General features: G+C 38.5%; 1 protein-coding gene across 1 annotated transcript in view; it reads left to right on the forward strand.

Moving 5' to 3' along the window:
• Positions 1 to 5,954: 5,954 nt before the first annotated feature.
• Positions 5,955 to 14,556, forward strand: part of EIF2AK2 (eukaryotic translation initiation factor 2 alpha kinase 2) — a 52,690-nt gene continuing 44,088 nt past the window's right edge. The window contains exons 1-3 of the mRNA XM_072409235.1: positions 5,955 to 6,025; positions 13,018 to 13,130; positions 14,111 to 14,258. Of these exons, the coding sequence (XP_072265336.1) occupies positions 6,023 to 6,025; positions 13,018 to 13,130; positions 14,111 to 14,258 (264 nt within the window). The 5' untranslated portion in view covers positions 5,955 to 6,022. The remainder of the gene's footprint in view (positions 6,026 to 13,017; positions 13,131 to 14,110; positions 14,259 to 14,556) is intronic.

A 14,556-nucleotide genomic window follows, 5' to 3' on the forward strand; every position in this document is an offset into this window, starting at 1 on the left:
TAAAACTTTTATAAACGCTTATGTAAAATTGCGGCGAATTCATAGGCCTTTATAAAAGTTTTTTAGCATTTTAAAGTTAAGCTTTCAAACGGTTGTAAAAGTGCAAAAAAAGCAAAAAAATGTGGTAGTAACGTTTCTATGCCTTTTTTAAAATCGTTCATATAGACCCAGCCTAAGGCAGTTATTCAACTACAGAGGGATAGTTATGTCTCAAATGCCAAAAAGAAGCTTGGAGGTGTTCCATACTCTGCCCATAAGGGTATGACTAAAATATGCTTTATACAAACATCAAATCCATATAAAAGTTTAGGATCTTTTACAAAGCAGGCTGGTAATCAATAAGTAATATATCCGTTGCTCTACTCCCAGCCTGTAAAATGTTGATGCCATAAACAGGGTGCAAAGAGGTCTTTTTCCTTTAGAATCAGCCACACGATTGATTATAGAGAATTTTCTTGTATCCTGCTAAAATTCTAGAACAATCATTCACAGTAAAAAAGACAGGGTTTTAGAAAATTTCTATATATATTTCTACTATAAAATGATAAACATATAATTTCTATAAAATATATTCATGAAGGCTGGAATAGTAGTGAAGTTTTGTAAAGTATAAAATTTTGTCACTCCATCAGCCTTCCAGAGGATATTTCTGGAAAGTTTCGGTTTCCACACAGGTTCAGCAGAAAACGAAACTAAAACTGTACAAGGCATGACAGCACCTTTCCTTCCCGCCCATTTATCGTCGGTCCCCCAATCAACTCCAGCAGAGTGCCCTTCCTAGTGTCATGGGTGTGTTTCTGAGGAGCTCTCCGGGTTACTGCTTGACATTTGCTGGTAGGAAGTTAAGAACGTTGTGCCTGGCCGCCGGACGAGGAAGTGGGGCAGAGTAAGTGCATATGTTAATTCATTTTGTCTTATAACTCTGAGTAAAGCGGGGTCGGTGTGTCAGACATGGGCCTGTTTGTTCTAAATGTGTTTAGATGTAACATATGTTTTTCTGACCTGGATTCCAGGAGTTCCTAATGTGACTCGAGTTGGTGTACTTCCCTGTTATTTTGTTCTTTCAAGCATATAACTGGGTATAGCTGCAGGTCCCCAGATAGACACAGATCCTGGAGGTATCTGCAGACCTGTTCATTGTCAGTTTTTGGTTTATAGCTGCATGCTGTGTTCACCACCCTTGCCCAACTATTTGACATTTTTTTTGTTTGTGTGGCAGGTAAAATGGCAAACTCCTGGCTGCTTTGTTTTTTTTTATTATTTTTTTGCAACAGGGTTACCACATACAACCATGCATCTTGGAAGTGGCAGTCACCCAGTTGCCAAGCAATGATGCCTATCCCAAAAATGTCATACCTTAGGATCACTGTGCTTGCTTTTTTCTGACCAACTGGTCTGATCCTCACTGTAAGCATGTGTTCAATTGAGGTTGCCCTAAAAAACCCTGCTCCTCTTCTCTCTTTAGAAAGCACCTAATTTACACCACAAGTAGTAGTATACACTAGTATATACTACATACAAGTTCTGGAAAATCTCTATCCTTTTCTTACTCGATGTGTGTGTCCTTATTGCCCAGAGCTTTTACTAATTTTGTGAAATTTTGAGATTTTGCAAAATAGAATTCCATGCTTCTCTGGGTTGGTTCTTGCACCTTGCATATCACCTATATCAAATTTCTCAAAAGTTATCATATCTGTGCTCAGCTATCACGAAGCTCAAGGCGTGATCATTTTGTGTCTTCCTCAAAAGAAACTCAGTTTTCAGAAGTTTCATACTTCCTTGAGGAGATTCAAAATGAATTAATTTATGTATTAGTAGATTCATTTCATAAAGAAAGGTTCCTGGCATTAATAATCTCCTTTGACCTAATTTTTGCTCCTCAAATGGTTTTAGCCCCGATATTGGCTCTTCTCAGTTTTAGAAAACTTGCTATTGTATGCGTGTGCGTCTGGGGGCAGATTTGTATCATTCATTGATGAAAAATTCAGTTGATATTTAGAAACCTAAGGCTAACTTAAACCAAAAATAACAAAAAAAAAGAGGAAGCATTTCCCCAAATATTTATTTTTTGTAATCGTCATTCAATAAAAAAAACTAAAATACAGTGCTTCTCAGTATACAGTATTGACAACTTATCACAATCTGTGTCCGTAACCAATCTATTTGTGAATTATAACAATAAACAACCAATAAATCAATTTTGTGCTGATATTTCCATTATTTTAACCCAATTTTTTCCCTTACTTATTCCTCTGTGCTATTCGCCACTTGGGATCTGTAAGATAAAAAAAAAAATCCAAGGCTCATAAATATCATCAAATTTAGTCAAAGAGTTTTTTAGGGTGTAAGTTTTTTTTTCGTTTATCATGATCCAATTTAATTTGGAAAAGATTGGTTCTAGAGATATGGTGGGCTTTTTCCAGGCTTTCGCTAATGCAATCCTACCTCCCAGAAGTATCATTTTAATCAACTTCAATATCGATTTTGGGAGGGCAAGGTCCACTTTACTAAATAGAGCTGCTTCAGGGGAGCTACAAATTCCGTGAAATCATGTTAAACACTTCATCCCAGTATTCCCAATTCGGCACTCCAACAAATATGTATCATGGAGCCCTTAACAGGACATCCTCGAAAACACATTGGGGAAATCGATGGGACATACTTTGCTATTTTGCTTGGAACATTGTACCATCTGAGCATCACTTTGTAATTAGCTTCCACAAGAGTGGAATTCAGGGATACCCTAGATAAGGAGTATGCCATCTTTCCCCACTCTTCTTGTTCCCATGAGTTGCCCAACTCAGCTTCCCAATCCAACATATATTTCATTTTGCCAGAGGGGGCCACCAAGGCTAAATAAATAATAGAAATTTGCCTTTTTGTCGAAGATATTGATGCACAGGTACTTTCAAAAGGAGTGGACCTCATAGGTTTCCGTGATTGCCTGATTATATTGCTAACAAATGAGCAGAGTTGTCGATAACAAAAATACTATGTCATCGAGGCCTCTCTTTTACTGGTTAGAAATTCTCAAGAAATCACCATTTGCACATCTAATAAATCTTCCAAGCTCCTAAAACCTTTTAAGGTCCACCATTTAAAATGTTCCGGTTGTAGTCCTGGTGGAAAATCTGGGTTGTTTCATAGCGAAGTTAGAGGTTTATGTGGAGAAAATATTGTTTCATGAAAGGAGTATCTACCACAAAGCTGAATGGAATATAACAAAGAGGGACATCTTATCTCCCCCCTAGGCTTTTTCTGTTTCCACAAGAGGGCTTCTATTCAGCCTGCAAAATTATCATGATTCCCCATCCCTACCTATTGAGGTCTAGTACCAGGCAAATTACTCATTAACATTTGTGATACCTGTGCTGCTACATAATAGTATTTAAGGTTTGGGACTCCCAGTCCTCCCATTTGCTTGGGAGCATATAGGGTGGCCTTTTGGATTCTGCCCCGTTTTCCTGCTGTTAAGGTGATTTCTTGCTGATCCCAGATCAGTTTATCCCTGTCTATCATGACTTCTGTTTTCAACGCGTTGGGAGCAGTGAATAACACACAAGCAGCTCAAGCATGTAGTTATATCACGTCTCAAAACTTTAATATCACATCGCAGTTTATATAGTCAGACAACAAGGTGGAAGACTTAGTAGTTAGTCAATAACAAGAAACTTAATTAACAACTTCGCTGAGCAAGATGTTTCAATGTAAAAAGCTTCAAGGTAAGGATGGAGCAAATATTGACCTACTGATATGGAGGATAGAACTAGTTTTGACACAACTCAATTATCTGCAAAATATAGCAAAAACACAAAAACAACTTAAATTCAAAACTCAGCAAAATTATATTCCTTACACCTGCCCAAATGAATTTGATCATTCTCAATAGAAGGAGCACTATCTCTTTCAGGGGAACTCTAATCGTGGGAGTTCTAAATAGGTATAACAATTTGGGGAGCATATTCATTTTGATAGCGGTAATCCTCCCCAACCATGATGGAGGTGAATAAGACCACCTTTGAAGGTCAGCTTGAAGTTTCTTAATCGGGAGTATAATTATACTTATAAAGATTTCCAAAGGGGGTTTCAAAGTTATACCTAGATATTGTAGGAATCCCTCGTCCCAACTAAAATCATACTGACTTTTAATGGCATTTATTATGTTTATCGATATGTTAAAATTTAGGGCTTTGGACTTAGCTCTATTCACCCAGAGACCTGAGCATATAGCAAACTCATCTAATAATTTAAAAAGGTTAGGCAATGTAGTAACCGGGGATGTAAAAAACATCAATATATCATCAGCAAATAAGGCAGACTTATGTTCTGTGTTACCACACATAATGCCCTTGATATTTTTTTTAGTACGTATTGCTTTTGCTAATGGTACTATCGCCAAAGCAAACAATAGGGGGGAAAGTGGGCAACCCTGCCTTGTTCCCCTTTTGATTAAGATAGAGCCAGAAAAGAATCCTAAAGATATTTTAGCTTCCAGAGTATCATAAAGGGCCAACAATAGATTAATAAAATGCTCACCAAAATCCATGTTTAAAAGCACCTGGAGTAAATATTTCCATGATAAGCTGTCAAATAAATGCCTTTTGGAGGTCAAGTGATAACAACATAGCCTGACAATGTAATCCCCCATCCCAATTGGAATGCACAACCGATAGGGTTGATTGCTCTTCTTGTTTGATCCGGTGCCTGTCTATGTTGTATAAAGCCCACCTGGTCCGGATGAATATAAGCCCCCAAGAATGATCATATTCGTAATGCAAGTATTTTTGTCATAATCTTGAGGTCCCAATTTATTATTGAGATTGGCCTGTAGTTGGACATTTCTGCTGCATCTTTTCCTGGTTTAGGGATCATGCTTATAAATGCTCAATTGGCATCTCTCAATAATTGGACATCTCTCAAAAAGTTAAAGTAATCCAATAAATGTGGTGTCAAGATACGGCCAAAAAATTTAAAATACATATTAGAAAAGCCATCGGGTCCATGCGAGCTTCCTAATTTAATTAATCTAAAAGCATTATTCAGTTTGTCTAGTGTAAAAGGTTTTTCTAATAGATCTTTATGATTAGATTTAAGTTTAGATAAATTAAGATCTTGGAGAAAAGCCTCTATTCGCTCTCGAGATGTTGAGTCCACCGAATTTTACAATTGACCATAAAAATCTTCAAATGTAGCCATTATTTTCTCTGGATTCTGGGATAGTCAACCATCCTTAAACCTTATTTTAGGGGGGACTTAAGTTTTTGGTCTTGGATTGAGTTTATTGACTAAAAGGTTACCTGGCTTATTACTCCACACAAAAAATGTATGTGCCGCCCAGCGTATTGATTTCTCTGCCCTAGTTGTAAGGATTAAATTAGGTTCTGTTTGTTTGACCTCCAGTTGTCTTTTTAACCCAGCCCGGGGGTTCTTTTTATGTTGTTTTGTAACTCGTGGTATTCTTTAGGTTGGTCTTCAATCAATTTATTTTGATTTTTCTTACAAGAGGAGCCTAGTTTTTTAAGTTCTCCTCTAACATATGCCTTGTGAGTTTCTCAGTTTATTGCTGGAGAAGTATCACTAGATTTATTGATTTGAAAATAGAGTTGTAACAATTTATTTTTCTTTGCATAGCTGGCTTTGAAATCAGATTTTCATTAGGTCTGCATCGAAACTCTAATTGGGTCCTGCTAAAACCCCTTAAAGAAACAACCAGTGGATCTTGATCCGACCAGGGGGTTGACAGAATACGAGCCCCTAGAATACCTGACAGCATATAAGGTTGAACAATTACATGATCGATATGCGAATATTGATTATGAGCGCTTGAAAAATACGTATAATCCCTAGTGGAGGGATGTATTTACCTCCAAGAGTCTATAAGATTATATTTTCTTAATAATAGAGATAAATGATGACTCATTTGCTCAATTTTGTTTTGTTTTCTAGGGTATGATCCAATGCTATATTTGTGTCCCCCATCAACATAATAGACCCTTGTGCTTCAGACCATATCTCCCTCAACATGGTATGAAAGAACACTAACTGTCGTTAGGAGCATAATATGAAACCACTGATATTATTTGAGTGCCCACATGGCCTATTACCATTATAAATCTTCCTCCTGGGTCTCTCACAATTTTTTGAGGGCTGAAATTCAGTTTTTTTCTAAAGCATAGTAGAACCCCACATTTCTTTTTATCTAAATTTGCCCTAAAAAATATTAGGGGAATTTTTATGTAGATATTTGGGACGTGATTTATTGGGAAAATGTGTTTCCTGCAATGCCAGTATATCAACTTTTAGTGAATCATATTAGTGAAAAGCCTTAGATCTTTTTATCGGGCAATTCCCTGAACATTATGTGAGAAAATTTGTTATTTTAGATAAAGCATTGTGGACCTGACGTGAATCAGTAAACATCAAGCTCTAAAGAAATATGTGCTTATGTGTGCATATGCTTTAAAAGAGAATCTTCCCAAAGATTAAAAATATCAAGATCACAGAAACCAAATTCAAAATAAAAATAATATAAAAAATAAAAATCCAAAAAAACGGGAAAAACCTGGCCCCGTCCTTTGAGGACCACTCCCCTCAAGCTTCTGGGAGCCTCCTTGGGCTCCATCTGTTCTGGGATATAATGTCTGGGTTAGAAACAATAAATAAGGCCCAAGCAAGATTCCCCGTTAGTTAAGGGCATGTGTAAACCCTCCCACTCCCACCACCCCCCAATTTTAACTTTTGAATCTAGTGGAATAGTAGTGAGATTATTTAAAGCCACTCCTTAGGGAAATTTCCACTAGATTTTACATTGTTCATGGATTCCATAGTCACCATCTATAGGATTCAGTTCTTTACCATAGGTAAATGGTTACATTTTTCAGCCATTATCATGCACATTAATATTTGAGTTCAAAACAGATCTACTAAATAGCAATATCACTAATAATATCAGACAGAGATTATCTATCTAAATTTTTAGCATTAGTATATAAAAACATGTTTAGTAGTGTGATCTTATATTAGCCACAATGTAACCATCATCCTTCTTTTAACTACCATTCCTCATCAGTAATTAAGCCAAACTTATTATGGAAAAGAGTCCAGAGTGTCGTTTCAGGGCGTTTTTGCTAAAGTTTGCCCCCTGCTTTTACTTTATGACATAATGGATACAGAGTGGTTGATGCCTCCATTTCTGTCATGGGTGGTGCCTCTTCCCTTGGGATAAAGTCCAGATCTTTAAGGAGTTGTTCACCTTCAGCAAATGAGGAGAAAGAGAAACTTTTCCCTTGTGCTTGAAAAATCAATTTTAGAGGGAAGGCTCATCTATATTTGATCCTATGGTTAACCAAAACCTGTAACAAAGGCTTAAGTGCCCTCCTACGCTGGATGGTAAATGGTGTCAGGTCTGAAAATATTTGAATTTGATGACCTTCCATATTGATGTGTTCCAGACCTTCATTAAGGCTTCTTTGCTGGGACTCCGGGAGTTACGGTAATACACTTTGGAAAAGTTTTGTTGCCTCCGTAACATCTTTCACAGCTTCTAGAAGACCCTTTTATCCTAAAGTTATTTCTGCGGGATCTATTTTCCAAGTCATCAATTCTAAATTGCAAGTCTTCTATCTGTTTATGCAATGTCACAATTTCCTTAGAATGTTGTGAAACCTTTAAAATGGCCTCATCCACTTTATTTTCAAAAGCATCAATTCTATTACCCAGGTTTTGCAAATCTTGCCTCATTTTAGTAGTAATAATTGTAGTTTGGGCTAATTCTGTTTGCAATAGTACTGTCATATGTGTTAACAGCCTACTTTCTTTCATGGAGAGCTCTAATGGGGGGGCTTGCACATAGGGGGTCCTGAGTTAAGACACTGAACCTAGAACCTGGTATCTGGGTTAGTTCATGAGGACTGTTAGGTGTTAATTCTCCCATGATTTGTTGTTGTGTTATGAGCAGCGCTTAATGATGTATCAAAAGAGGAAAGTTGCGGGAGGCATCTGTTCTACCCGTGGACTAGTAAGTAATAATCGAGGTGAGGTTCCCCCTCTTCCAGATTCATTAAGGCCCCCGTTCCAACGTGCTAGTGATGTCCTCCTTGCCGCCTAAGGTGCAGAGCCTGCAGCTGTTTGTTCATCCTGTGCAGTCGCCATCTTGGTTGCCAGGCGCAGTGTCTGAGACCGTGGCATACGGTCCTTGTTTTTTGTCCCCGATTTCCCAGTCATAATCAGCTTAAGCCGGGTAAGCCCATGTGCTTACTCCTGTCTGTGGCGTGTTTGAGTGCCTGCTTGTTCCAGAAACAGGGCTATCAATCCACTCATTCAGGGAGACCGTTAAGGGAGCCGGAAGGAGACGATCCGACTAGAGGGCGTTCCTCATAGCCGGCGGCACATGCACTTCTTCCTCACATTACTTTTCTTTCTTTGGATATCTTAGAACTGTAAACCATCAGATTGTTACCTTATCACAAGATGGATCACCAAAGGATCAACCAGGTTGGCTTTTTGTGGACATCCTTTATCTAGTCAGTCAACCATACATTCTGTCTTAAAGTCTAGTTGTCGATCCTACTTCTTATTCGCTGGCTTAGGCAACTTGGATGTTGAAGCTAAATTTTTAAAGTTGAAGTTTTATCTGCTAATTTTTTACCTTCTGTGAATTCTCCTCCTCATCGTATTGGACATTTCATGGCACCGTTTCAGTGAAAGTTAGCTGAAGAGTGCCCTCCTTTGCCTTTGTACTTGCTTTGTGTTTAAAACGTATTTTTGTGTGAATCATTTTGACTAGGCAGCAGGAGCACCTTAATTTTTCTTAGTTTCCATCTCAGTGTTCTCCCCAGAAATTTTTTTCAGCCGGGTGGTAGGAAGCTGTAGCCGGGTGGTAAAAAAGGGGGTGTGGCAAAACACGGCAAATTTAGTGCTCCCAGTTGTTTATGCCATGGGTATCCAGTAACCTCTTATTGTTTCAGTGTTCTACCTTCTCCCAATTATTTGTTACAACTTTGTAATGCCTGCCCCGTTAGTATATCCAATTTTTCAATTCTATGTATTTTGCCACAACTGTCCTATGCCGTGTATTGTGACCCAACTTACTAGTGTTCTAAGTTTTAAGAGTGTATTCCTTTGTAGTAGTGTAATAGTATAATGAATGTGGTGTAACAAGTTAGGCTTAGCTCATATTAGCAGCAAAAAACATTTACCCCTTCTGAGTGACTTCTGGCAACTGTTAGGCAGCTAGGATTGGTAACAGGTGATAAGTGCTGGGCATCTAGGATTTGTAATAGGCGGTAAGTGCTGGGCTTTTTCAGAGCTAGAAGTTTTTTAAGCAGCAGTGGTTCCTGGCATGAGGAATGGACAAATATAACCTTACTGCCAGTGTGAATTCAGCCTAACTTCAGATGTGCTCCTCTGTCTATATTTAGTTAAAGTGAACTTTTGTGAAAACATTTTTTTTTCACTGCGATTCTTTTACAAAATTAGCCCATGCTGGCTCAGCTTCCACCTTTTCTCTGATGCTCACTTGTACGTCCAGTGCTGCCTTGCACTGCGCATGCATGAGATTGTACACTTTTTTTACATTATAAGAAATCCTCTAAAGGTGCATGTACACAAGGAGCAGTGCGGAGCCTCTTGGGATATGTGACACAAATATCCCAGAAGGCTGCTGATTTCCCCTTCGGTCTTTACCGAAATGGAAGTGAAGACTGAAGGGGAGAGGTCCTCTCCACAAAAGTGTAAAAACCAAAAAACGCACATTTTTCCATTACATAACAGAGAAAGTCACTCTTAAATATAATGTTAAAAATGTGGAGATGCTTTAATAGCATCATGCATGTGATATCAGATAGGGACAAGACAGACAGTGACCCCCTCTCATCACTGCCCATATTCTATAAAAAAAACACTGTCTGTGACGTTTATCCGCAGTGTGTAATGTCATCGGCAGCGCAGTGTGATAGCTTTGTGAGTGTAAAAGCTGCATGTCATTTTCTGCAGCCTAACAACTCGCTGTGTTCAAACCTTCAGATCTCCTAAAACGTTGGTTGTATTAATTTGAAATTTTTAAGGTACACGTGGAGGCATAGGAAACTAAAACTGTAGGTGCAAGTGGGGGACACTTGTGGCTAAACCTTTTTAAAATGTAATTAGTATGGCATTATGAGAAGATAACTCTCTACCTAGCAAAATGTGCTGCCTGCTCTGTTACACATAAGAAGATTGTTCTAAATCCCTGGAGTCAGAGGTCAATTGAAAACGAAGTGCCTCCTTGTTCCATTTAGGTCTGGAGGACTCTTTAATAAAGTGTCCCCCTATCACAGCCTTAAGAGCCTCCCACAATGTAGAGGTCTGTGGCACTGAGCCCAGATTATCCATAAAGTACCTCTGAATTTCTAGCTGATTAGCCTGTTTAGTAGGTCCATACTTCAAAAGATAATCGTTTAATCAAATAATTTGCGGGGGGGGGGGGTATATTGCCCAATTTACCCGTACAAATAATGAGGGCATGGTCTGACCAAGAAATCGCACCTGTATCAGAGGAAACCCTTGCCTTAAGAGCTGGCAGGCTGGCAAAAACCATAGTCTAAATGAGCGTGTCCACTTTTAAAGAGTTTTAGTAATGGAAAACACTTTGGATCTCTTTAACAGGGAATTTAGGCCCTGAACATTGTGAGTAAGAACCGTTATAAAAGGGGGCGATTGGTGTAAACCACTAGGATCAGTGGAAATTTGTCAAGGCAAGCCTTCGTGTGATTTCAATAGGTCTCCACGAAAGTGGGGATGTAGTGGGGTAGTTAGGGACAAAACACCAGGGAAACGAACAATTAACAACAATGTAGAATGTTCAATAACTCAAGAAGCAGAGTTCTAGGGGAGGCCCTCCCACCTCCCCCTGGTAGTGGACCAACCCCAGACCCCTCAGTGTAACAGCTCCATGACACAAGGGTAACACCAAACGGGCCGGTACATATACTGAATCCTGGGTATTAAACCCCTATAGCAGAGGGCATGTGTGCCCCCCCCCCCCCCCCCCACCATTAAGTAGACCAGTGTAACAAGTGATCATTTAAACATGAGCTTATATTACCAAAGTCCCAAAGCACAAATAAAAAGGTATCTGAGCTGTCTGAATAAGCACAGTATCAAAAGAGAACAACAATATCACGATATCTGCAGCGTTGTAAATAGTAGAATTTGAAGGCCAGCAGAGTGAGATCCACTCAACTGTGGATCCAACTCAAACAAGATAAGATAGAAAAAAAGGGAGCAGGGAAAAGGGAGTCATTACCAGGTAACTACAGACTGGTTAGTTTAACATCCATAGTTGAAAAGGTCCTGGAGAGATTGATAAAGAACCACATAGAGGAGTTTCTGCTAGAAAATAATATTATTATAAGTTTTAGTCAGCATGGCTTCAAGAATGACAGAAGTTGTCAAATTTACTCTAATTTTATGAGGAAGTAAGTACAAGTACACAGTGTAAGAACAAGTAGACAGTGGAGTAGCTGTTGATATAGTGTAATTGGACTTTGCTAAGCATTTGACACAGTACCCCACAGATGGGGGGATGCACATTGGTGTATTTTTAGAATTCCGATCTATCATTGAAAAGTGATTTGGTCAATTGAGAGGAGGGTGACCTGTTTTTGAGGTATTTTTTTTGTACAAGTATTATTAAGTAGCTCTTTGATTTGGCTCATCCTCTGTTTTCCTTTCATGGGAATATTTTAATAAAGGAAACCCTTGTGAATGCCTTATGGGCATTTCATGAAAGAGAAGGATCTATACCATATGTTTTGTTGAGCTTCCTTAGTCTTTATACTTAGGCTGTGGTAAAATGAAGGGGTTTTAGTCTCCACAATCTATCTGGTGCTGGTTGGTGATCTCCAAATTCCATTGTAACTGGGGCATGGTCCAACCGTATGATGGATTCAGACTGTGAGTGTTACACAAAGTGAACCCCCATTAGTTAAGTTCAGTAGCCTAATCATGTAGCAATAAACTTTCGAAAAACAGCATTAACTGAGGGAGCTCATGCTGCGAGACAATATGGTATAGAGAGCAAGAAGGGAGAGGAATGTTTATTCTGATGTAACACTTCAAAACTACTAATACAAAAAATAATGGAAAAAGAGTACTGAGAGTTAATGTGATACAAATATGTTAAAGACAGGAGTGTGCCTTTTCGTGGTGTGTGTTGAAACCTTTTGCCGTGACACTGGGGAGAGATTCTCCCCGGGGCCCAAAAGCTTGTCTGTGCCTCTTTGTGCTGCTGTGTGTAAGACTTGGAATTTGGCGTCCTGCTGCTGTGAGCAGGGGAGAGATGGTGGAGAAAGTACAGGGTGAGAGGACTCACAGACCTGTCAGCCGGTCCAACCCCCTAGGCAAGGACTGGAGAATGTAGTGGATCTGGGGGATGCAGATGCTACCAGAGACGCCAGGGATAACGGAGCGATGCCATGTTAGGAGTTCTGCATCTCAGGTGGGCAGAAGAAAGTGCTAGGCTTACATGGCTCGGGTCTTCCCTTTAACTGCTTTGCCATGTTCAAACATGTGAGTCAGATTTACAGAGCACCAAAAAGAGACCGGAGGAGTAAAAATGCGGCGGTAATCGTGGCTGACCAATGAAGTGCAAGACTGCCATCTAGAGTTTGCAGGCAGGACTGCTTCCCTGATAGACTGCAATGTTAAGTTTGAATGGAAAAGAATGTGGATCAACTGGGAGTGGCGACAAACTTTCCTGATAAAAGGTTTCCATCTGAGATGGAAAAAGGGACTGGAAAAGACGTGGACTCTACAGCCAGGGGAGGCATGCAAGGACCCTGCCTGGCAGACATGGGACCACTTTGAAGCTTCAAGAGACAGACTCACAATTGAGATCAATTACCTAGTTTTTTCTGCGATTGCTTAATGCATGTTTTCTGAGGAATTAGTGAAAAGCTCTTATTAAAGCTGTTTTCATAATAATATGCATTTTGTTCTGTGAAAAATGATGTATGATAAATTATTATCATTTTTCAGGACCTAAGAATGGAAGAACAGAATTTTAAAGGTCAACTGATAGCCTACTGTAACAAATTGGAACTCACCCAAAGATTTCAAGAATTTTCAACTGGTCCACCTCATGATCCAAGGTAAAAAATACTTTGAATAAATCATATATAGATTGCAATGTATTTTTTTCAGTACAACTCATATTTAATGGTGCCAGTCTTTAAAGTTATACTTTTGAAATCATATGTAAGCTATTTACATATAAACTTTCACCTTTATTGTTCTATTTTTCTTTTTTTTTCTCCTAAACAATCTTTACAGTCGCCCTAGGTTTGATGCATATGTGGGCATAACAGTGTTAATCATGTGTGTTAATGCATATAGTTAAACAGAAAAACAAACAAAAAAATCCCGGCCCCCTTTTTCTTCTACATACACCATTAAACCCTCTAACAATGGCTGTGGTGAAAACCCCAATTAATTTTTATTTTGTTTTGAATGAAGATTTAAAGTTTGCATGTTCAATTGAGGTTAAAAAAAAAAAAACATAAACTACAAGTTCCATGATTAATTCCTGTATCCCAACAGTAACATTGAAAAATCTGAATAAAAATGGAATAAATGGAAATCTGACTTTCTCTATGCTTGTCCCTTGCCTGTATGGAAGAGAGAAATGCAGTATATGTTAACTTAAAGTCATTAAAATCTCATAACTTTTAACATGTGAAAGTAATTTAAAGAAAATGTCAATATGTTTACATTTGTAGCTTCAGCTTCAATTTGTGATTCTACCATGCTGGTTTATGTTCACTGTTTACGGTTAGGGATAGAGCAGTGTCACCTTTATTTCTCAAAATTCTTCTTCATTATTCACTTGTCACACATTCTTCCATCTTCCATTGGAGCAACTGTGAGGAGCAATAAATTTGGGTGGCATGGAGGCTTACAGGTTAGCAGTCTTTCTCTTGCCTTTAACAAACATGAGTATTAAAAAATCCTCTGCTTCTGCTTTTTTCCTCCCTTTTTTATTCTTTAGTATTACCTTTAATTTTAGTATCATGCATTTGTTAGATTCATGATGATTTCTTTAATATGTTTTTTCTTTGTAAACATTCTTTAGATTTACTTCTCTTGTTTTTGTCAACAATGAAATGGTTGGAAAAGGAGAAGATAAAACAAAAAAGGCAGCTACTAACATTGCAGCCAAAAATGCTTTGATTTTCCTGCAAATACGAGAACCTAAGCCGGAGATGGTGGAGCTTGAAACGGTTAGTTTTTGAACATTTTCCACCACCTTTTAAAGTTTAATTTCATTCCTATTCTTCCAAAAATAATGCAGTTAATATAAAGAAAACTTTAGGGAAAATATTGTTGTTAACTTGCAGTTATGCACCTGCGTCTGCTTTTTGGTTTAGAATGCATAACTTGAGGGAGAAAACTAGACAAAACTTACCATTTTGAACATGCAATCTGAGTAAAAAAAGGAAAAGCAGACAGTGACATGTACTATACACGTAAGAGATGTCTGCTGCATGTACCATGCAGCAAAGTGTGTAATGTAGAGCT

The sequence above is a fragment of the Pyxicephalus adspersus genome, chromosome 4, assembly GCF_032062135.1.
Source record: "Pyxicephalus adspersus chromosome 4, UCB_Pads_2.0, whole genome shotgun sequence".
Classification (NCBI taxonomy): Eukaryota; Metazoa; Chordata; class Amphibia; order Anura; family Pyxicephalidae; genus Pyxicephalus; species Pyxicephalus adspersus.